Genomic DNA, 25,507 nt, shown 5'->3' with positions numbered 1-25,507 from the left:
ATACTTCTGAAACTGTATGGATCTGAGCTCAGCGAATGTAAGCCCAGGAGCGTGAACCCTAAAACAGTTCTGTGCGCATTTCATCTGTGAAAGACTGCTCCTTTGCTGGTTCGATACAAATATTATTTACATTTTTTAGATTGAACGTTCTATTTTTATTCTGCATTAGAACAGATGCTGTCTAGGTTAATATAAATCCAAATATATCATATTTCCTTGGAGGTAACATTTTTGGTTTCCTAATGTAGAATAATGTTCTTGTATGATAAGTACTGTCTCTCGAAAAATGCTGATCTTTTTTTCCAGTTTGCAATATGCCACCTAAGTGCTGATCTGTTCTTAAAACTAAAACATAAGGGCGATCTGAAAGATATTGGTATTCCAAGCTCTATATATAGGTTAGTGTTATTGAATAAGGGGTGTGTGTCCCAGACTTATTGACAGACTGTTTCTTGTTACACTCTTCTCTTGTAAACTTTTTTGCATCTTATAACAATGCTCTGTACGATGATGTCATCAAGCAGTATTTCTCTGAGGTATACAATAGTCATCCATTTTTTGAGGCACACAGTATTTCTGCCATGAAGGCCAAAAACAAGCAACAGAGGACCATGTCTTGAAGAGATGCTGGCAATACATACAGTAGATGCTTCAAATTGTGGCTAAGTGGCTTTGGCATGTGTAGTGGTCTTCAGACCCAGTACCCTGTAGACTTTGGCCTGTAAGTACATTTATTAGGATTTCAACTAACTGCTGTAGCTAAACCAGGCAGCCGTTCTTCTCATAGCTCTTTGACAGGCTGGATGGTTACTTTCCTGATCCCCACGTCTACATTCACCTGTGCAGTGGTGTATTTAGGTTATGTGCTGCCCTAGGCTTGACTAAACTCATATACCCCCCAATTTAAATACAACCCTAGCCTGACCCACACCTAAACACGCCCTCATAAATTATCTCATGAAAGATTACTGTTAAATGTTTTATGCAGAATTAAGTTTCAAAAATACATATTAACAAATTTTGAACAATATCAACATAAAGCTCATCAGTGCAGCCTTATCAGTGCCCATCAGTGCAGCCTCATCTGTGTCCATCAGTGCAGTCTTATCAGTGGCCACCAGTGCAGCATATCATAGGTCATCAATGCAGCTTATGAGTGCTGCCTCATCAGCGCCCAACAGTGCAGCCTTAGCAGTGCCTATCAGTGCATCCTATCAGTGCCCATCAGTGCATCTTATCAGTGTATCCCATCAGTGCCCATCAGTGTATCCTATCAGTGCCCATCAGTGCATCTTATCAGTGTATCCTATCAGTGCCCATCAGTGTATCCTATCAGTGCCCATCAGTGTATCCTATCAGTGCCCATCAGTGCAGCCTCACTCTGCCAGGGACAGAGAGGAACACGGTGCGACGAGGACAGAGAGGGATGCCGGGGATAGACAGAGGGACACTGGGGACAGAGAGGGACACAGTGCGACAAGGACAGAGGGGGACACCAGGGACAATGAGGGACGCAGTGGAGACAGAGAGGGATGCTGAGGACCGACAGAGAGGGATGCTGAGGACCGACAAAGAGGGATGCTGAGGACCGACAGAGAGGGATGCTGAGGACAGACAGAGAGGGATGCAGTGCAATGAGGACAGAGAGGGATGCCCGAGGACAGAGAGGGACACAGTGTGATGACAAAGAGGGACGCAATGATAAAGAGGGACGCAGTGCGATGACAGAGAGGGATGCAGTGCGATGACAGAGAGAAACACAGTGACAGAGAGAGATGCAGTGAGATGACAGAGAGGGACGCAGTGACAGAGAGAGATGCAGTGAGATGACAGAGAGGGACGCAGTGACAGAGAGAGATGCAGTGAGATGAAAGAGAGGGACGCAGTTCGATGAAAGAGAGGGACACAGAGCAGGAGGATAGGCAGAGCATTAGGCCCTGCCCACCAGAAGTTACGTGCAGCCGGTCTGGCCAGTCATCGGGCGTCTTATGGGGCGCCAGTCACTTCCCTCCCCCGGCCAAGTATGCCCAAAGACTTCTCAAGTGCCGCGCTACAGCAGGCCGGCGTTGCTGTATTTTTACAGGAGGTAGCCGCAGAAGGACGAGGAGGGTTTTTTTTCTGTGCGGGTGGCAGCTTTTTTGCTGTCGCCCCGTAAAGTGCCACCTTAGGCCTGGGCCTTGACGGCCTAGGTCAAGAAACAGCACTGCACTGCACTTTACCTATAGCTATTTGTTTGTTCCTACAGTATCTTAGAACTCCTTGTCTTCCTCCTCTGATTTCTTATTTAGATCTGGCCTCTGCGCTTTCTGATGAGCTTTCTAAACAAAACATGCTGCCAAGTTGTGTTGCCAACGCCACATTGACTGAGTTGTACATGAATAGATAACTACAATGCTGACCCAACATAACTGCAACACACTAATACCACACAGTCTTTGTGACTTTAGCATAGTGACACTATTTATTATTTGGCGTATCTAAGGGCATAACAGCAACATAGCTGGTGTTTATAACTCTGGAAATGTGAAGATGGTAAATGCTAAACTTGCCAAAGGTTGGTGAATGCATGATTATTAGAACTGACAGGATCGCATAAGTCTAAAGCCCCATACACACTATCAGATTTTCTGCTGATTTTTCCTTCAGATTTACCAAAACCAAATAATATGAGGTCAAACCTTAGGAGTTTCCATTTGTATGCAATCAGCCAGGCCCTTGCACTACATGGTTTTGGTAAACCTGAAGGAAAAAAATCAACAGAAAATCTGATAGTGTGTATGGGGCTTAAGGTCAATGTCCAGAAAATGTGCTTCCAATTCTCTAATCTCCAAAACAGCTCTGCAATCAGTAAAGCTCATTTTCCTTTCTGATTGCAGAGCTTAGACTCTGATCTAGAAAGGGGCGTGTTGGACCTCTACAGAGAGACTATCGCTTACCCACAGAAAACATGAGTCCCACTCTGCAGCTGCTGGCAGAGTAAAGGTTTTTCTACTCAAGTTATGGCTACTTTCCAAGAAATACAAACTGATACTTTAAACGTATTTTGCTTTAATGCACCTAGAATGTATTTAACAGATTCAAGTTCAAGATGGGTCTCGGCATTTTGTTCTCACCTTTCTCTGTGCTCCTAATCTGTGTAGAATTAGAATAAGGCTTCCAATTTACTGCTGGCAGGGGAGCTGAGCAACCCAGAGAAAGTAAAATTGAAAAACTGCAAATTGTGAAGATGAATTATTTCAAAGTGGCTTCAACTACAGAGGTATGTAAGGGCATGTTTTAATGTTTATTTACTGCTTATTAAGAATGTGTAAAATAATAGTTGAATGTCCGTAGCCTGACTGCAGTTCTACTTTAAAGGTACCAGGACACACCAGAAATCCAATCCAATCGTTCAAGACAGCTTAAGACCCCCCACTGCATGTCTAACAAAATCCAATCCGTCGTAACAAACTAACGTCATCACGTTCTGAACGATCGGATTTTCCCACAACTTTGTCCGACCGTGTGTATGCAACACCAGTTTCGGAAAAAATCTGATGGATTTTGTGGTCGAAATGTCCGACCGTGTGTAGAGGGGCTAATTATCACGGGTTGAGTAGCACTTCAAGCCTTGTTCATAGTGGCTCCTTGACTGGATTACATGTAGGTGTGTAGGTTTTCACATGCCTATTCTCTGCTGACTTTTTAGTACAGCTGTGATGAAGGCGCTGGCACATTGCACCTTTGTGAGGAGAACTAGCTCAGATCCTAAGGAGAATATCATTGATCTTAGTAATGCAACTGAATAAAGTGCATACAGTAAGCGTACTGTATATAGAAGGCAAATTACAAAGACACAAGCTAGTGTGCCCCAAACTGTAGATTTCTTATTACAATGCTAAATTGGATTTTAAATGCCAAGCACGGAGTGGCAAGCATTAAAAATGCTTAATATACTGTATGTCTGTGCACATACTGAACTATATGCTAAGTTTTAGGAACTTCTAATAAATGTACAGTATATGAGAAGACAGGAAATGTTAGTAAAGGTGGTCCAACCAAAAGGGATCTATTAAAAGCAGAATACCAGGTTTTGCAACAAATGTAAAAGGTAAAAGCTGTGCCTAAGTTAAAAGCTAAACACAGATTTACCTGTAATATTCACCTTCAATCCAGAGCTGTCCTATGCAGAAAGTCTGCTCGAGCCTGCTGCTGCCAGTCTTCCAGTTGAATAATTGCCAGTATCTTCCTCTGGGCCCAGGTTGTCATGGACACCCCCCTCCCGCCCCCCAGGGTTGCATCATTAAAAGGAGTTGTAAAGTCTTGAGGTTTTTCACCTTAATGCATTCTATGCATTAAGGTGAAAAACCTTCTGTGCTGCAGGAGCCCCCCAAAGCCTCCCTTTTTCTTACCTGAACACAAAGAATTCTAGAGAAAGGGTACTGTAGGTATAATTTTTTTTTTTAACAATTGGGGGGCTTCGAAGGAAGAGGGAGTGAGAAAAGTTACTTGCCCACCCACCGCCTTTTCTTTTGCTTTAAGCATAAAATAAATAAAAAATCCTTATGAGAGTGGCTATCTTCATATAGGGGCCTTTTACTTGAATATATATATATATATATATATATATATATATATATATATATATATATATATATATATATATATATATAAAAAAAATTGATAGTTTAACTCTCCAGCATCAACTAAAAAAAAAAAAAAAAATCAGCTTTGGGGTGGACTGGTCCCACTAATCCTACTCTTCTGCTAAGAGACTACAAAATCGCACAGGTAATGCAACATGAAGATATATAATGTTAACTTGTGTATGAAATGCAAATTAAATCAGAAAACTTTGAGGGGTTGTTTAAACTCGTGCTACTCTCTGAAAATGTGCGTTTGTATTTCATAGGCAATGAAGAGGTGTTACATCTTCCCCTCACTGCCTGTTTTAATCCCTACATGCTGGACTACCGCACCACAACTCTGTGCATTGCATGCGGTTGCGAGCCAGATGCAGCATGGCCCTGATCACTTGAATGGGTCATGTTTGGTAGTGCCTGCTGAACACAACAGGGGCTATAAATACTACTGACATGTGTATATGCCCAGCCACTGCCTTTCCACTTATAAGGAGGCGTTGTTGAGGGGTGTCAAAAATACAGCTCAAACATTTGGTTTTACCATCCCCCTCAACCACTAGTGTAAACATGCCCTATACATTCCTCAAGCTAGTAACCTTCAAAAGACTGCTGTGTTAGCTAATTTAATTAACCCTGACACATACTCACAGAGGTTTTCAATCATATTTAACTGGTCCCAAAGGGTGCCTGGGGTAGTTCTTCAGTGGCATCAACAAGTAGGCTTCTGGCAGTGTGCTGACTGTGGTCCAATATGGATGCTGATTAATGGAGCGCTGTTCAGCTGCAAAGGCTTTCACCTTTCTCTGGAGCCCCCATACAGCCATTGTACAGCGGTTTCTGCTCACAGAGCTTCAGGTACACCTCCACTATGCCCCAAAGATGCTGAGACCCACCACATCTGGACAATTTCTTCTCCAAGCTCCCCGCTGTTCTAAAATAGTGCCACCGGTGGCTCCCAGCTATGTGCAGGCACTCTCTCAGACCACTATGCTGGCATACAGCTGTCACAGAGGGGACCTCAATCCCCTCTCCACACTAGCTAACTGCTGTCAGGCATTTCCACTCTATCTACTAGAAGCCCAGCTAAATCTAGGCCACATAGGGACTCCCTTGATGGTACACCAGGGTCCCTAGACATAGAGATGGGCACACAGCTGCATGCTGCACATGCATCCCAACCCTCTGAGTATTCTTTTGCTGCCTTCTCCACTTCTGACCATCCTGTATTTGATACCAAGCTTAAAAGCAGGCTCTCAACTTTACAAGCTTCTCTACAACATGACATGAAATCCAGCTTTTGTCAGTTACAAGCAGATGTCCAAGACCTAGGGGACAAAGTGGATCACATTGAGGATAAAATGTGCAAATATGTGGATTCCTACAATATGCTAGTATACGCACAGTCCGATCACAAGGATGAGTTAGCCTGGTTGAAATCAGAGGTGTAACTAGAACCTTCAGGGTGCAAGAAACCATGATGGAGTCCCCCTGACCCACCCTTCCATCCGAGCCCCGGGCTTCCAATTTTGGCATGGCGTCCATGGACATCCTCCCAGAACCCTGTTACCCACATGCCCTCTGGAATCCAGTGCAATCACAGCGGCCCTTTACCATGTGATCAGTAAGGATGACCCAAACACCCCCTCGGTTCGGTTCGCACCAGACCTTGCAAACAGACAAAAAATTTGGACGAACACATGAACACCATTAAAGTCTATGGGAAACTAACATGAGAAATCAAAAGTACTAATTTTAAAGGCTTATATGCAAGTTATTGTCATATAAAGTGTTTGGGGACCCGAGTCCTGCCCCAGGGGACATGTACCAATGCAAAAAAAGTTTATAGCTGAGGGCAAGGCCACCCAGTGATGTAAATGGGTGACCCCGCCCCCCTCTGACACCACATGACATCAGAGGAAGGCGGGGTCACCAGTTTACATCACTGAGTGGCCCCAAATGGCCTCACCCTCAGCTCAGAGACCGGGGATTAGCAACCCTGCTGGGAACCCCTGACAGTGGTGGAATGCCAGTTCCAGGGCAAGTGCGACTGCTGCGACCCTGGTAGTGTCACCACTGGTTGAATTCCAAATAGCTGACTTAGAAGACAGATCCCGTTGAAACAACTTGAAAATCCGTGGTGTTTTGGAGTCAGTCCAACAAGCCCAACTGCTGCAGTTTGTGAGGGATCTCTTTCTATTCATCTTACCTTCACTGATATGAGTGGATTTAACCATCTACAGAATCCACTGGGTCCCTAAACCAGAGTACATTCCACAAAGAAAATGGTGTGGGTTCCCATAGACAGGTACCCCCAAAAGAAAGTGAGGATCGCTGAGGAACAATGACCATCAATGTATTACTATTCAAAAATGTATTATATACAAAAGTACTTGCCATCTGACATTGACATATAAAAATTTCCTAGGTATGTCACTAAACCACATAGAATAAAATGTGTGAAAGGGCTACCTTAGGACACCCTATGTAGAGTAGGTATCCAATATTAGAAGAATTTTCTCCAAACCTGGCAAACACTAGCCTAGGGTGGGACATAAACACACAAACATAAATACCGGTAAACTTGATGGAATACAAAATAAAACCAAAAAGCTGCCAAATCAGTTAAAACCTAGCAACATGGGGTCAGTGTCGAATCCCCCCCGGTGGCTTGAGCCGACAAAAAGAAAAAGAAAAAAAGAGTATAGAACAGAAACTGGCCAGGAAAACATGTACTGTAACCGTGAATCTCAAAATATTAATCAAAACTTCCCCTGATATATCTGACAAAATCTTGTATCCACATTAATTACCATACGAGATGTCGATAGTATCATCAGTAAGTATATAACAGTCAGTTGCGAATGGAGCTTGTATAGATGTTAAAGTACCGATGGTGAGAATCACGGAACATGCCGCCATATAATCACTTCAAGCTTTCAATAATGGATGATTTGTACTCTGGTGACGTCGGTGTACAATTATATAACAGGTTATAAACTGTTCAAGCAGGGCTGTCCATAGCATCCACCGTGAGTTAGCGGTATCAAAAACAAGTTTAAAGTCTTGAATAGAGCATTCTGGCCACAAGTCGCCATGCTGGGGTGTCTCACCCAATGCTGCAGTCCTGCGTACACTATCGTGCCACACCTGGTCAGTTCGTCTTGAGTGCTGTTTGTTGCGGTCGGCTCACTGCCTCATGGGGGATCCTCCCTGCTGCTTCCGCAGCGTGACGTCCGGGCGGAAATGACGTCAACGCGTTTCGCAAACAATAGTGTGTAGCTTCGTCTGGATGTCAGAGTACATTCCATCCCATATCCCTAGGGATGTCATACTCAGAGTGCACTTCTACCAAGTCAAAGAACAGCTTCTGAAGGTGTTCCACAAACCAGAACAGCTCCCTGAACAATGCTCCAAGCTACAGCTTCTGCCCGACCTCTCCAGACACACATTGAGTGATCTTCAAAACATCAGTCCAAAGGAGGCTCATGAAGGACTGCAGAAGAATACATCTTCCTTCTAATTCCTGGTTGCCAGAGCATTTTCCACTTTGCTCCACCCTCGGCCTGTAAAAGCAGTGAGTACTGCCTTTGGTTCTATTGCAGGACACTTTTTTCCTAACTTACTTGTTCATACTTACTCTTCAAGTTGTTCCAGTTGGTTGCTTCGTTTTTTGTTTTTTCCATTTTCTCACCCTGGGAGGATGATATCAAGAATACTGGTTTTCTTGTCTTTTTCAAGCACAGCCCCGGATTCCGTGTTATGCCCTGGAACTGTAACCACTATTACTTTTGCAACTTGGACTCCCCTCCTTAGGGAAAGGCGACTTGATCTTTTGACTGTCTCTCTTGCCATATTGGATTTTAAATTATTTATACTAAGGCAAGAGGGCTAAACCACCCAGCCAAGCGCTTTTCTCAGTGGCAAGAAGCACACAATACCCAAGCTGATATTGTATGCACTCTGGAGATGCATTTTTACCTGAAAACCACTCCCAAATGTACGCATAAAGACTTCCCACACATTTTTATGGGACGGGCTGCTTTAAAGAAAAGGGTGTGCTTCTTGTTATCAAAAGCTCTATGATCTTTACTCTGAAGGAAGTTATAGCTGATCCTGGTCAGTTTTATATACTATTAGGTGAAATTAACAATTGTCCATACACACTGGTTAGGGTTTATGCTCCTAAAACCCCATACACACTATCAGATTTTCTGCTGATTTTTTCCTTCAGATATACCAAAACCATATAATATAAGGTCAAACTTTAGGAGTTTCAATTTGTATGCAATCAGGCTGGCCCTTGCACTACATGGTTTTGGTAAATCTGAAGACAAAAATCAGCAGAAAATCTGATAGTGTGTATGGGACTTAAGACACACCAAATTAGATGTCTACATAAACTTTTGTCCAAAATAGACAAGGTGAAACATGGCAACCTAATTTTGTATGGGTATTTCAGTGTGATGGCTAACCTTCATATTGACTACACTTCTCCTGTAAAGCCTACCTTTACTCCAGGCCTTGCTTCACCAGAAGGACTTATATAAAGCCTGGCATTGCCATCATGATAACGAAAGTGACTATACGTATTTCTCAGCTTGACATAATACCTACTCCAAAATTGATTTTTTTTCTTGGTTGACAAATGGTTATTGCAACGAGTCTCTTCGGCTACTATATCAGATATCATGTGGTCTGACCATGCAACCGTAACTATCGACATAGTGGAGAAGGATATGTGTAGTTTGTCTAGGGTGTGGCGATGTAATACAAAACTTTTGCAAGACCCAATCAATAAAAGCATGCTCTCTCAGCATCCTCGGGAATTCTTTAAGAATAATGCCCCTACTGCTGCCGATAGTTTTTCTCTTTGGAATGCCCACAAAGCATACATGCGAGGCATTCTCTCACTCTCTCATACTGGTCACTGGAAGTTCAACATGGCACCTCATGGCAAAGAGCTCTCTGGGGGATCTAAAAAGAAGAATTGTTGCTCTACATAAAGATGGCCTAAGCTATAAGAAGATTGCCAAGACCCAGAAACTGAGCTGCAGCAAGGTGGCCAGGACCATACAGCAGTTTAACAGGATAGGTTTCATTTAGAAAAAGACAAATTCTGGATATGATGCTGAGCACATACACTCAACTTCATTGATATCTTCATGGTACTTCTGGTCGACCAAAAAAGTTGAGTGCATGTGCTCAGCATCACATCCAGAAGTTGTCTTTGGAAAATAGATGTATGAGTGCTGCCAGCATTGCTGCAGGGGTTAAAGGGGTGGGGGTTCAGCCTGTCAGTGCTCAGACCATACGCCGCACACTGCATCAAATTGGTCTGTATGGCTGTCAACCCAGAAGGAAACCTATTTTTCATATGAAAATTGGTGCAACCTGATCAAATAGGCTTTACCCCGATAAGACAATAATCGGATGCCACTAGGCGAAGTATCAGTCTTATCCACCTTGCTGAGCTTCGCCATACGCCTTCTCTGCTCCTTTCCATTGAAGTAAAAAAGGATTTTGATAGAGTACACTGGCAACATATTAATCAAGTACTCCTAAAGTTTGGCTTCCATGGAAATATTCTTTCTGCTATTTTTGCATTTTACTCACATCCTTCAGGTTTATACATATGGCATGCTGTCCAAACCCTTTCACATATCCAATGGCACACACCAAGGTTGCCCACTCTCACCCACTATCTTCAATCTTATGATAGAACCTGTAGCCAAAACAATCAGGTCCCACTCGTCCATCTATGGTTTTCAACTCCATACTAGACTGAACAAGACTAACCTCTTTGCAGATGATATGATTCTTATCCTCACAAATCCGCACATATCCCTACCTAATGCTCACCACATTCTCACTTTTTTCAGTACTGTCTGGTACTATGAGGTACATTTTTCCAAATCCTTAATACTTGATTTAGGTGTACCAGTGAACACTAAACACCCTTTACAGCAGGGGTGCCCAACCAGTGGCCCGGGGGCCACATGTGGCCCGCAGAGCCCTCTGATGTGGCCCGCGACTTCTTGCTCTGGGATGGCAGGTTGGCAAGCCCAGAGTTGTGAATAAATCCACTGGTAGAGCTTCTGTTTAAAAAAAAAAGCCACTGGTAGAGGAAGTAAGCGGCTGCAGAGCCGCATAAGCCGATACTTCCTGTATGGCACCAACTCCTATCACAGGTGGAATGACACCAAATGCGATCTGCCTGGGACAACAGCCGCTGATACCTGAATGGAAAACTGTTATTAAAGGTAAGTTTATTACTTAAATCACAGTGTATATATGGGCATATCTGTTCTGCGGTGGTTACTGGGCTGCTTTCAAACTGATTTGCAGGTGCAGCGCAGACCACCTGCGGGTTATCACAACTTTACCATAGACTTCTTTTATTACCTGCAAGTTTAGTGCACTTTCAGAAAGTGCATCACACCCACAGGATATAATAGAAATCTATGGCAAAGTACAGCTAACCTGCAGGAAAGCCACATGTGAACTTGTCTGCACCCTCTGTGTGGGTAAACCACAGCGCATCAGTGTGAAAACAGCCTTAGGCCCCATTGACAGTATCGGTCTGACCCTCCGTTCACCTCTATCGCGCCACAGATGTCTACGGACTTGTGGCCGTTTACACCCTATTTACATCCACTCTGATCCGTCCCCTTCTATCTGGGCAGATGGGATCTAATGGCCCATAGAGTAGAGTGGGTTGTATCCGTGTCGGCTCTGCATATGCACAATGGACATGGAACTGTCATCCTTCTGCTCCACTCATTGTGGCCTGCGACTGGTTACCAAGTCGCTTAAGTGGCCTCGCTCTTCAAAAGGTTGGGCACCCTTGCTTTACAGAGCAAACTCTTCTACTCCTGGTCTGATAATGGTGCACCCTATTTAGGTATCATCTTAACTCCAAAAGTATCTTCCCTGGCTCATGCCAATTACAAACCCCTGATTGACAAGTTGTGCAAAGAATGCCAGCAATTCTCAAATGTAACCCTATCCTGGTCTGGCTGTATCGCTTCCTATAAAATGATAGCGCTCCCTCAAATCTCTCCTCATTCCAACCCCCCAGATGTACCTGAAATCTTTAACACTTATGCTTAAACATCCCATTTGGCCGGGAAATGCCTGAGATGCACAAACACATGGCTCCTTAAGCCCCATACACACTATCAGATTGTCTGCTGATTTTTTCCATCAGATTTACCAAAACCATATAATATGAGGTCAAACCTTAGGGGTTTTAATGTGTATGCAATCAGGCAGGCCCTTGTACTACATGGTTTTGGTAAACCTGAAGGAAAAAATCAGCAGACAATCTGATAGTGTGTATGGGGCTTTAAACACAGAAAGGTAGGTGGCATAGACCTAGTGAATCTACATGACTACTATATGGCAGCCCAACTAAACCAACTTCCCCAAAGCACCCACCCCCCATGTTGAGGGCATGCAGCCTGGTACGGTTCAGGAGGGGGGGGCACTCCTCCCCATCCCCTTTCCTGACCAGCTGGGCTGCATGCTCGGATAAGGGTCTGGTATGGATTTTGGGGGGACCCTCACACCGTTTTTTCAGCGTAGGGGGGTTCCCCTTAAAATCAATACCAAACCTAAGGGCCTGGTATGCTCCTGGAGGGGGAACCCATGCCGTTTTTTTATTAAAATTTTGGCGTGGAGTTCCCCCTCGAAAGCTGATTATTCTCTGATTGGCCACTGATGGGTGACACTGATGGACATTGATGGACAGCAGTGATGGGCATTGATGGGCAGCACTGATAGGTGGCACTGACTGGCATCACTAATGGGCACTGATTGGTGGCACTTGTGGGCACTGATTGCTGGCACTGGTGGGCACTGATTTCTGGCACTGGTGGGCAATGGTGGGCACTGATTGGTGACATTGTTGACACTATATTGTAATCAGGGCACTGATGATCAGTGCCCTGATTACATGTGTAGATGTCCCCCTGCATGGAGATGCTGCTAATCGGCTCTCCTTGCCACACACTCTGTCAGTGTAGGGCGAGGAGCGCCAATTGCTGGGATCTCCATATTTACATGTGACCGGCTGTGATTGGACACAGCCGATCACATGGTTAAAGAGCCGTGCACCTTGTCCTAGCAACACAGCGCGACCCCCTGCGGGCACGAGAATGGCCGCACTGGGACGTCATCATATGAACAAGAGCTGCCCCGCCGGCCGGTAACTGGTTAAAGTGCAACTTCACCCAAAAGATGAAGTTCCACTTTCCCTCCTCCCCACTCCTCTCCCATATTTGGAATGTGTTTTTATTTTTTTTTATTTTAGTTCACCCCCCTGCAGGATCATTTATGGAGAACAGCGCGGCTCGTGCATACACAGCGGGCAACTGACTGTGAAGTTGCAAAGAGTCACAGTCGGCTGCCCACAGTTAATCTGCCAATGCTTGGACCCGAAGACCAGCAAAGAGCCAGGTCGGGTGATGACATCACTAGACAGGTGAGTGTGTGTTTTTGACAAGTCAGCAGCTACAGTATTTGTAGCTGCTGACTTTTACATTTTTGTTTACAGGGTAGACATCCTCTTTAATTGATTTTTAATATTCAAAGTAAACTCACCCATCCATTCATATCTCCATGCTGTATTTTGCTGAGAAATCACTGAGAAAAACACCCCACTAGCATTTCTATCCACGGCCATCTTAAGGCCAGATGATTCATGTAGCCTTTACTTCCTGGAATCCATCTTCCCTTAGCCCAGGTGTATAGACAGGAGGGTGTGGTTAGCTTAGAAAACCCCTCCTCCCTTCCTGAAGATTCCTGGAATGTGTGACATCATTTGCCTAGGCCTGGGAACGTAACTGAAGAAATGTTAAAGAAATAAACGTTTAAAACAAGTAAATATAACATACCTTCCTATCTATTTACTAATGCTAGCAGCATAAGGATTAAAAATAGTCAATGTTGTTTGATTGACTGAAGTTCCACTTTAACTTTTAATTCATGCTTACGCAGTAGAAACCATTGCTCCCAGCTTCAAACATTTTATTCCCAGAGCGTTGTACTCACTTTCTGCTCTTAACATTATGCAAGTAATTGCTTCTTTAAGCTGCAGAAGTAAATTGTTGGGTCCATAGTTTCTTCGATCTATTCATTAATGGTGATCTTAGCGAATCAGCGCAGAGCCTTGCACCCGCTAGTATGATAATATCACTCAAACACTTCACAGCTACCTCCGAAGACCATTAAAATGCTTCACAGTAACTGCAGGCTCTTGATAGAAACTTCCTCTGAAGTATTTGTCTGTTTGTATTGCAACTAACTTACCATTAAGCCTAATTACTCTGGGGCCATTGTCCTTTATTATACACTTAGCTTACATTTAAAACGTTTGGATTAGCAACAAATGCAGCCATGGGTCGCAGGCCGATGCACATACGTCAAGTACAAGTAATTAGAAAAGTGAATGTGAGCGTTGCAAAGCCATGATAAATGACACGTTAGCATCAATGGTTCGCTTGACTTTAGAACTCTCAGGTGTTTTATATTGGTGACTTTAGTTTCAAATAAATTGAATTTATTATCCTTTTTTTTCACTTGCATCCTGAAGCAGTTATTGCTTTGTGGTTTCTATTTGTACCAGATCTGCTTTTTATCCATTTTATGCTTTTTTTTTTCCTCCCCCAGATGGTGTGGGTTGACTTTGTAGCTAATAAGAATGTGAACGAAATACAGACAAGGCTTAATCTTTCAGAGCTAAACAAATGTGGAAACCTTCAAAGCCAAACCCCTGTTTTCACACAAACGCAACAAAAAAATCATTTAATGAAGCTGGAACATCTTTTTGCATAGATGATAGAAAGAGGACTGTATACCCTCAAGGCTTGAATTTTAAAGCTTAGCTAACCGTAATCTTCTGTAAGCTAAAAAAAGGAACTTAAAGATGTCCTAGGGTTACGGTATCCACAGACATGAAATGATCATTGATTGAGCCACCAAAGTGAGGGGCACTGGGTGATGAGCAGGCATCGGTGAGTGATTATAGACCTCAGCAGACACCCATTACTGCTTCTTTGAGTGCTCATAGAAAGGCAGAACTCACTCCGGAAATTGCTGATACTGAAAGATCGTTCTTTTCTCAGCTGATGTTGATGGACTCACCGCAATCATCTGACTTGGCCAGAGAATGGATGTGGCATGTGTTTCAAAGGATGAAAAGCCCTTTTCTGATATTTGATAGATCATTTGGCAGTTAGTTGTGCACATAATTTACATTACGACCAAATTTCTCTGTGTACAATAGCAGGCCAATCTGGTTCTAAGACGGTAGGTTTAAGTTAAAGCTTTGATTTAAATGACTACTTGAAGCAGTCACTGGTGTTTAGATCTTTTGCCTTTAAGGTGCCGTGTATGGAAACACTTTGTAAAAGATTATCAACTAGTATTTATTTTCCTTATCATCAACCCACAGCTGAGATTAGTAAAATGTTAGGGGCGTCTGACACATAGACAGGCATACCTTAAAGCAGTGGTCATCAACCCTGTCCTCAGGGCCCATTAACAGGCCAGGTTTGCAAGATAACTGAACTACATCACAGGTGATATAATTTGCTGCTCAGTGATTGCAGTATTCTAGTCTGTAGCTACCCGAGGCAATACATAAAACCTGGCCTGTTAATGGGCCCGGAGGACTGGGTTGATGAGCACTTCCTTAAAGTGCTACCAAACCCAGAACCCTGAATTCAATATATCTGGTCTCCCACAGTACATGGAAACGCAATCATTTTAGTAAATATAAACTGCTAAATACCTTTCCTCCTCAACAGTATAGCAGTCTTGTAACTTCTATCAGTGTCTGGTTAAAGCTTGCAGGAGGAGTTTTCATACTGCACTGGCTGTCCTATCGTGATGCAGGACCCCTGACCCTCTGTCTGGACAGTTCTGATTGGCCCTGTGCTGATCACATGCACTCTCCCAAGAAAAAAAAACCTCTCTAGTAATACACACCAGACTGAGCATGTGCAGCCTGGCTCCAGTAACTCTGTATTATCCGGACATGTTTTGGAGACAGTGCAAGAAGGGGAGGTTCAGAGAAGACAGGATCAAACATCGTTTTTTACACAGAGCAGAGGATTAACCCCTTAGGTTCCACAGTGAGCATAACAAACATCCTTTACTGCATATACAGATCGATTTTACAGTTGTGGGTTTAGTAACACTTTAAGCCCCGGTTCACATTTATGCGAATTCTATGCGAATCAGATGAGATCCGAAAAGCATAGATTTGCATGTCATCTGAAAAAGCATTATTCAAATATATGCAGTGCGAATTTGATCCGGTTCAAAAAAGGGTCCTGTGTGAGTTTAGTGCGAATTTCAGCTCCATAGACTTCTATGGGATGGGTTTAAAACCGCAGTCCAGTGTTCACTACGTTGCAAATATTTATTTCTTTTTTTGCATAGATTTTAGAGCAAATTCACATAAACTCGCATTCAAATCCCACATGGCAAGCAGAAATTGCAATGCAAACTTGCAGCACGTACCGCTTTAAATTCGCTTAATGCATGTTAACACCAGGTGGGCTGCAGGAAAAGCACAAAAATATGCTGCCGTTTGAAGGTAATTCTAATGAAGTGTACACACAATCGGACTATCTGCCGGACTTTGAAGCGGACAACTTTCCGAATGGGCGGACCTGCCCACACACAAACCGCACTTTTCCAGCGGACTAGGTGCGGCGAACAAACCGCCGGACTATGGCAGGAGTCCGCTGGAATTTTGAAATGAACTTTTTGAAATGAACGGAAGAGAAGAGAAGACGGCCCACGCCATTTTTTCGGCATAGGGCTTCCCCTTTAAGTCCATACCAAGTGACGGGGCTAGAGAGGTGACAATCTCGCCGCCGGAGGCAGCAGCGTTGACTTCCTTCGCTAGTCCCGTCTACCTGGAGCCACGTTCAAAATGAATGAACTTTCCTCCATGTGTGGGCAAGTCCGTTCATTTCAAAAGTCCGGCAGACTAGCACACAGATGGCCAGATTGTCAGGCGGACTCGCAGTCTGGCAGACAATTTTTGAATCAAAACGTATTTCTAAGTCTGCTGAACTTTTGGGGAAAAAAAGTCAGCCGGATAGTCTGATCGTGTGTACGAGGCATTAATGGCACTCACACAATTCCAGCAAACCTGTGTGCACTTGTTTCTGGCAAATTGCATTGCTTCACCGTTCCATGTATTTTGGTGTGGTGCAATTTAAAAAAATCATGCCTGCAACCTTTTTACACATTTCATGGCCAGGAATACGCAAAAAAACATAAGCTCAGACACACCACCTGGTGTAAATGAGCCCTTAAAGTGGTTGTAAACCCTCAAATGTTTACAGGGTGAACATCCAGTGAAGTGACCTGTAGCCTCAGGTGTTGCACAGAGATTAAACAAATCCTTACTCCTCTTTTAAGACAGGAGCATTTGTACAGGTGTTTTGTCACAGTGCGAATCCTCGTGGCAGGACTCTGCTGGGTTTGACAGCTGCAAGCAGCCGCTGAGCCTGTACACAGTAATGACAGGCTGTCAGAAGTTACCTGCAGTGATCCTGGCTCTATGCACTCATATTGTGTGCTTATCAAGTTGGAGAACCATAATCATTATTAAACATCAGTCCTGCATTTTAAATCTTTGAAAAAAAAAAAGCCCCGACCTACAAATGATTGCAGTCCAATGTGAGTAAATTATAAATGGATTTAAGGTGCCCATACCCATACAATTCTGAATATTCAAATGAAGTGATTAATAGGTTTGTGCTGTCAGTATGCACAGTCAATGTTTAAAACAAGTGCGATACACAACATCAGGGGCACAGTATCGAATAAACACTTTCATAAGTCAGGATGAGAATTTTTCTCATTTTCAGAGGATTCTTTATTGTGGGTGTAGTTCTAAGTCAAGCACCATAGCTCATGTTTTGGTTGTACGATACAAAATACATTATTTGTGTCTAACAAATAAAAACATAAAGGTTTTCCTAGAGTCACACTTTTGCCATTTGACCATCATGTGATGTTTATGGTGAGTAAAAAGATTTACAAACCTGTTCTGTCCCCTAACAAATAGGTGCTGTCCAGGGCCGTCTTTAAGGCAGGGCAAAAGGGGCAGCTGCCCTGGGCCCTGTCATTGTTGTGGGGCCCAAAGCAGCTGCCTCATACTTGCCAACTATCCTAGTTTAAATTCCCTTGTTCCTTGAAGTTTTAGTCCTGTGCTGTGTCCTGATATTTCATTGTAAAGTGCTGCTACTAATGCGGCCCAGCTCTGCCCTACTGTTGTGTACAGATGACTCACCTGCAGACCCTGTGTTTACATGTAAATAACCGACATTCATAAATAGCGGAGGTATTACTAAGCAAATAGCTGCAGCCGACAGCACTGATATGTAAATAAAGGTGGCATTTATATGTATATTGTGCTCCCCTACAGTGAGGAGATGATGTGCTGTTACCTCTAGCAACCAATCAGTGAGCAGTATTACTGTAAAGTAATCTCTAGCAACCAATTAACAGGCAGAAATAATTTTCTGTAACCTCTAGCAACCAGTCAATAAACAGGAATGATACACTGTAACCTCTGGCAACCAATCACAATTACTGCCTGATCTGATACAGTAAACTGATTTTAAGTCTAGCTGTTATTTATTGTATGTCTCAGAGCAGGGGGAGAGTGAAATGGCATGGGGGGGGCAAGAAATTTTTTGCCCAGGAGCAAGTCAATATTAAAGATGGCCCTGGTGCTGTCTATGAGGCCGGTGTATAACTTTTTAGCAAATTAACCACTTCCCGACTGGAGCACGACGATGTATAAATGAACTGTCCCAAAAATGTGTCAAAAATGTCCAATGTGTCTGCCATAATGTCGCAGTCACAATAAAAATCGTTGATGTGGATACGATGAATAAAAATATTTGCTATGTACTAATCAATGTACGTTGTGTTATCAAAGATGGGATACCAGCAATTAAAGCATCTGTCCAGCTGTGCTTGAAGCATACGTCAGTGCACAAGCACTGCCCCGCACAGCGGCCTCTTCACATCCACCTCAATGGACGGCTGTACAATGGGGCAGCGGGTCCCCGGGGAGGCCTTACACAAGCTCTACAGAATGTGTGGCCATGTGTATGAAGCCTTAAGATGATTGATAAACAAATGGATCCTTTCATCTCTATGGAACTCTGGCAAACAGATTGCTGCACCGAGTTCCCAGCTCCACCCACCTGTTGCGAATTTTACTTAGAGTCCTACTCTGCCTGCTTTGTCTTTTCTCATTATGAACAGTTAGCCCCCGTTCACATAGGCGCGATTTGACAAAATGTCAAATTGCGTGTCAAATCGGAGCCTATTGCTGGCAATCAGAGCATCCCAAGCGGTGCAGCGCCACAAATTCCAAAAGTAGTCCCTGTACAACTTTGGCGACTTCTGGGGCGATTTCAAGAGACATCTGTGCATGAACCCGCATAGATGTCTTTCAAGTCACCCCCCTCCCCCCCCCCCCAAAGTCAGACTGAAATGTGGCCATGTTCAGTGTGAATGAGGGCTAACGCTGGATTGGTGAGCTTGTCTAGATCCTATTAGAAGCGAATGCATTATTCATTTCACCCGAATCCACCCAGGGTGTAAAGAGGATCTACTCTAAGGCCCTTTTCACACGAGCCGTCTGATCAGATCTGCCTGTCAGTTTTTCAGGAAGACCTGATCGGAGCCTCCATTCACCTCTATGAAGCAGTAGATGTCAGTGGTGAAATGTTTGCTGATATCCGATCCTGTCCGTGAAATCCAGACGGGTGGAAATCCTATTTTCCATCCATCCGGAGAATTGGATCAAATGGGATCAGATGAAAATGGACAGGTAGTCCGTTTTCATCTGATCTCCCATAGAGGCAAACGGGGCTCTGACCGGTCCATCTCAGCACAGTGAGTGGAGATGGATCTGTCATCCTCCTGCTCAGCGGGAATCAGTGGATTGATACCTCGGGCGAACTGCCCATGTGAAATAGCCCTAACTGGATGACATGTAAGTAGCTAAAGCACTATGTATAATAAGCAATTGCCTTTTTTTTTCATGAATTGCGTATTTTAAATTTTTTAACCCATTTATTTTTTTACATGTCTGTGCTGCTGATCTTCTGCAGCCTTTTTCAGCCACTTCCTATCTACAGGCACTGACTTCAGGGTAGGGTGCACATTACTGCTCAGGATCGACTTTCTGATCATGAGAACGGTGGACTGTGCCTGCACAATAGTGAATCAGCTTGGCCACGAGTCTTCATCAGAGGTACTGCATATGTGGCAGGGTGACCACGCAGGAGCACAGTTGGGAGACAGCTGTCATCCCAAAATAGGAAGTGCCTGAACCTAACTCTTCTTGAGCAAATCGCCAAATGTTATTTTAATAGTATTAAAACAAATAAAAAATAAAGAAAAATACTTTTTTCTCCAACATCACCACAATAAAGTTTGTATGAGTTCTAGGGCTCATTTACACCAGCCAGCCATGTACATCGCACGACCGCTGCTGCGCCATGGAAGTAAACAGATCCAATGTGCCGAATTAGTAAAAAGTGGCACAAGTGACATTGCATTAAGTTCTATTCACACCCTGGCATTGTAATGCTGTCTTTTGTGCTGCAACCCGCTGCACATTGTACTTCTTTCAGCGCATACCACAGTGTGGACCAGCAGTGTGGACAGCCCGCATGTTGTATAGATCGGCAAAACTTAGTTTTTACATATTTCAATTGATCAGATTATTAGTTTGCATGGGTAAAAGAGAGATGCGATCAATAACATATGATTGTATCTTTCAAATAGCAATACAAATCTTGTTTGGAACAAAAAAAATAAAGAAATATACTTCCCCATCTGTGCCATATGGATTAAATGGGTCACTGACTATATAGATCGATTATTCTTATCAAAATCTTAATCCCATCCTATCAGTATATCCTATTGATCAGAAAATAAATGGTCCATTTATTGAAGAGTATGGCCACTATTAGGCTCCATACACACTGAAGCTCATAAAACTGAAGTTTTTTTTGGAGTTTGGACGTTTTTTTTAACAGCCCATAAACTCCACTCTATGTTATCTTATGTGTCCATGCACTTGAACTTTTATCAGCAGTGGAGTTTATGGGCTGTTTTCTAAACGCCATAAAATCGCATTCAGGAGTCATTTTTCTGACCACGCTGATAAATGTCTATAAACGCTCAGAAACATGGCTCGCCAGCGTTTTTTTAACGTTTTTGAGCCATTGAAAATAAATAAATAATAAATACAAACCCGCTAACGCTAAAAAAACATAATAAACGCTACTGTAAAAGCGTTAAAAAACATTGAAAGACTCACTGCAAAGCTACTGGCGTTTTTATAATGTTATTTTAACATCCAGTGTGCATGGAGCCTTAATGGATGAGTTTAGATCTACTTAAAGCCCTACTCCAGGAAACTTAAAGATTGTGACTTGCAGTGGGGATGTGCTCACAGTGCTTTTTCCTGCCTGATCCACCAATTCCCAATAGAGAGCGCTCTGCTATGCTGTGGCGGTGGACTGTCCTCCAGCTTCCTCACACCCAGTGCAAGGCTATGGACCCTGCATTCGTCTTGATGATGCCAGAAGACCTTAAAGTGGTTGTAAAGGCTGAAAGTGTTTTTTCCTTCCTGCAGTCTATGCATGAAGGTAAATAAACCTTCTGTGTGCTGCTCTGCCCACAGCCCCTCTAATACTCACTTGAGCCCCCTCTGGATCCAGCGATGTGCAGGAGAGCATTGGCTATCCCAGGAATCCCTCTCCTCATTGGCTTAGGCAGCAGCGGGAGCCATTGGCAACCAGATGCTAATCACAGCCAGTGAGGAGAGAAGGGGGTGGGGACAAGCCATGGTTCTATGTGTCTTACGGCTCTGGAGAGAGTACGCATCAGTGCTCCCATAGCAAGCAGCTTGCTATTGGGGGCACTGGTCAAGGGGTAGAAGCCAGGATCGCTGGCGGGGGACCTCAGAAGAGGAGGATCGGGCTGCTATGTGCAAAGCCAGAGCAGGCACGTATGACATCTTTGTTTTTTATAAAAAACAAAAATGTAATACCACTCTAAACTGGCAGAATGCAGGGGAGAAGATGCTACAGGGAGCAGTCTAGCAGCATGGAGAAGCCTACGGGAGTGGAAGATCAGGTGAGTAAAAGTGCTTTTCTTGTGCCCCTCTAGACCTAGACGACAAGCAATGAAAGTGGTTCTAAAGGCTTAAGGTTTTTTTTATCTTAATGCATTCTCTGCAAAAACCTTTTAGGTGCAGACCACAAGAGTGCGGGGGAGAAGGCACTATCAGGACCGGTCTAGTAGTGTTCAGGAGCTTGCAAGAGAGGAGGATCGGATAAGTAAAAGTGCTTTTCTTGTTCCCCTAGACAAGCAGTTATCCCTTCCATTGTAGCAGCAAACATCTCTACAAGGGAGGATTTTTCATTTTCCTGGATTTCAGTTTTAAAGTGGTTGTAAACATTTGTTTTATTTTTTTTTAAATAAAAATAACAAACATGCCTATACTTACCTGATCAGTGCAATGGTTTTACAGAGAGCAGCCCTGATCCTCTTTGTCTGGGGTCCCCTGCCGGTGATCCAAGCCCCTCCCGTTCATCGGGTGCCCCCACAGAAAGCTTCTTTCCCAGGGGGTACCTGTGCAGGCTCGCTCCTGAGTCCGCTGCTGCGTCCATTGACACAGACTGAGGGACTCGGCCCGCCCCCCACTCCCATGTCAAGGTATTTGATTGACAGCAGCGGGAGCCAATGACTCCTGCTGCTATCAATCTGTCCAATGAGGAGAGAGACAGATGCTGGAGCCACTGCGCTCATACACATCGCTTGTTCGGATTGGGCTCAGGTAAGGAAAAGGGGGGGTCTGGGGAGGGGGGGGGGGAGCTGCAGCAAAGAAGGTTTTTCACCTTAATATATGAAATGCATTAAAACGAAAAACTTTAGCTTTAGAACCACTTTAAGGCTCCATGCACACTGGCTTAAAAATCGCTGCTTCTACAGGAGTTTTTTGTTTTGCCTGCAGAAGCAGCTCAATGTTGTCCTATGTGTCCATGTACATTGGGATGTTTAGAGGCATATTTTGAGCTCAGCGATTAGACGCAGGAAAAAATACCTTTCTGGTTTGCTTGGAGCTTTCTGGTAGAAAAAACGCTAAACACTCTTCAACTCGCCTAAGCATGTGTACAAAAACGCTCTACATGAGCGTTTTTTTTTCTGCCAGGGAAACTGGCATTTTTTAAAGCCCAGTGTGCATGGAACCTAAATAGTTGTGAATGGACTATCCCTTAGGCTGGGTTCACACTATTGCGAATTGGATGCTGATTTCCCTGCATCCACTTCACATGTCAGGAGACTGTGACTGGCTCTCAATGGAGCCGATTCACACAGCTCCGGGGTGGCTGCAGAGCGAACTGCACAGAAGCCCTGTGCGTCTTCTGGTCCATTTCAGCTTTGAATTCAGCCAAAAATTCAGACCTTAAATGCTGAGCAGGGACGCACCAGACCCCTGCTGTGAGCGGCTCCTCACGCCAGTGTAAACCCAGCCTTAAAATGCAATGGAGACTAAGCGCTGGTTCACACCAAATGCTGCTTTGAAATCACGCTACTTCAGCTGATTTAAAGCCGCCGGTTACTGCGACTTCATGTGCGACTTGCCGACAATTGTACGACTTAATGTACAGATGTCAATGCAAGTCGCACATGAAATCGCCAAACAGTGCAGGAGCTGTTTTCAAATCGGTGTGAGTCGCGTTGATATGAACAGTTCCATAGCCAGAAATAGGGTGCGACTTGTCATGTGACTTTGATCTGTCAAATCACACCGGTGTGAACAGAGCTTAAAACTACAAAGAGCGATCGAGAGTGTAATAAAAACACATATAAGTCTGTCCTGTAACTTACTGTAAAAGATGTACTCGGTGTAGCTGCTCCAAATTTTGTCGTCCCTGTATTGGTTGACGAAGGCCGCCGTCCCCGTGGAGTTGCAGGCGACCATGTGAAATCCAGCTTCGGAGAGCCTGTCGAAGGCTTGTTCCAGGTAGGTGAACTTCAGGTAGAACCTGGACGTATACTTTTCAGGGGGGCGATCGGGGTCTCGACTCTCGTTTAAAGTTTCGCCAAAAACTTCCTTGGCCAGGGCTATTCTGCCGCACACCATGATCCTGGCCACCCTCCTGAACTTGGCGTCGGCCTGGTTGTCCCTAACCATGGTGTAGGAGCCCCTGTAGCCTATAGTGATGAAGCCAGACTTTTTATCCACAGCTGCAGTCCTGATCAGATCACTGCTCTGGGAGGTCTCCTCCAGGTCGCTCTGGCAGCCCTCATCGTTCAGGGAGCTCTGCTTGGTGACTTTGGGGGTCAGCAGCTTGACCAGGTCGTGCAGTTGGAAGTACTCAGCTTCTCTGAGCAGACGCTCCTTCTCTGGGAAGTGGTCGGGCAGGGACAGCTGTCTGTCCCGGAGGAAGTCCAGGACGTACCTGAAGAGGAAGCCGTCCCTGTCGATGAAGAAGCGGGCTCGGTTGTCCCTGGGCAGCTCCTGGACGTTGTTCCTGGAGAACATGCTGTGTAAAGTGCTGTCCGAAACGCTGGTGAGAGTGGAGTGCTTGGTGACATAGACCTGGCCGCCCACGTTCAGCTCCACCACTTCTGGGAAGGGATAGGACATCTCGCTGATCGGGAGGATGGTGTCCTTCAGAGCCATGGCAGCCTGGCATAGGCAGCCCGGGGAAGCGCTCCACAAGCTCAGTGCTGAGCCCGATCTACTAAGACTGAGCGAGTCTCAGCACCGCGGACAGCGACCGCCGCTCTCCACCGCTCACAGCCAAGCACAGGCACACGTCACTGCGGGCTGGGCTACGGCAACTTTCCATAGAGGATCCCACACACCCAGCACCCCCATCCACACGACCCCAACATCTCTCCTACTTATACATTTCCACCTTTATTTTCACTTGTTCATCCTGCCAACACAACTTTCTTACATGACAAAGAGAGAGACGCCTTCTAAAGCAATACTAAACCCAAAAGCTAACACTTATTTTATCGCAAATTACCAATTCTTAGATATAATGGCTGCATTACTTTTCCTTTTTTATTTTTATTTTTTTATACAAACTGGTTTTATTGAGAATATTCACCCAGATGGAGGTATATTCACACAATAATATTCCAGACATGGATACATAACAAAAGCATAGGCTTATGCACAGGGTGTTAAAGGTGTGCCTGGGCACATCCTAATCACCCTGTGTGGCGCAGATTCCCCCTGTTTAACCACTTCAGCTCCGAAAAGGTTTTACCACTTTCATAGGTATGCACAGCCTATTGCAATAGGTTGTGCACCCAGGGGCGGACTGACAACTCATGGGGCCCCCGGGCAATAGGACATTATGGGGCCCCCAGGCAATCAGAGATTATGGGGCCACACAGTATACACATACACACAGTATACACAGACATGTTCTATTGGCTGAGAAGGTACTGGAGAGGTGGGGCAGCTATAATCTCAGGATTTTTAGACCAAAAGGATGTCGGTAAGGGACATTTCAGAGACAGATCTAAAAAAAAAACACAGATTTTTACATACTGTCCCTGGTTTTATGGAGGCTGGCAACCCTCATGGGGCCCCCTAGTGGCCCGGGGCCCTCGGGCAGTGCCCGAGTGGCCAAATGGTCAGTCCGCCCCTGTGTGCACCCCAAAGCTCAAACACACATACAGGTATATATATATATATATATATATATATATATATATATATATATACACACCTATGTATTTATATATATATATATATATATATATATATATATATATATATATATATATATACACATATA

The 25,507-nt window shown here is 44.3% G+C and overlaps 1 protein-coding gene across 1 annotated transcript in view; it reads right to left on the bottom strand.

Annotated features, from left to right (window-relative positions):
• KCTD8 (potassium channel tetramerization domain containing 8) overlaps positions 1 to 24,491 on the bottom strand; it is a 218,924-nt gene extending 194,433 nt beyond the window's left edge. The window contains exon 1 of the mRNA XM_077477550.1: positions 23,574 to 24,491. Within this exon, the coding sequence (XP_077333676.1) occupies positions 23,574 to 24,372 (799 nt within the window). The 5' untranslated portion in view covers positions 24,373 to 24,491. The remainder of the gene's footprint in view (positions 1 to 23,573) is intronic.
• Positions 24,492 to 25,507: the final 1,016 nt, after the last annotated feature.

Source organism: Lithobates pipiens, unplaced genomic scaffold, assembly GCF_037356315.1.
Source record: "Lithobates pipiens isolate NorthernLeopardFrog02 unplaced genomic scaffold, aLitPip1_a1.2 Scaffold_13, whole genome shotgun sequence".
Taxonomy (NCBI): domain Eukaryota; kingdom Metazoa; phylum Chordata; class Amphibia; order Anura; family Ranidae; genus Lithobates; species Lithobates pipiens.
Note: the sequence above shows the minus strand (reverse complement) of the source record. Positions and strands in the feature narration are given on the sequence as shown.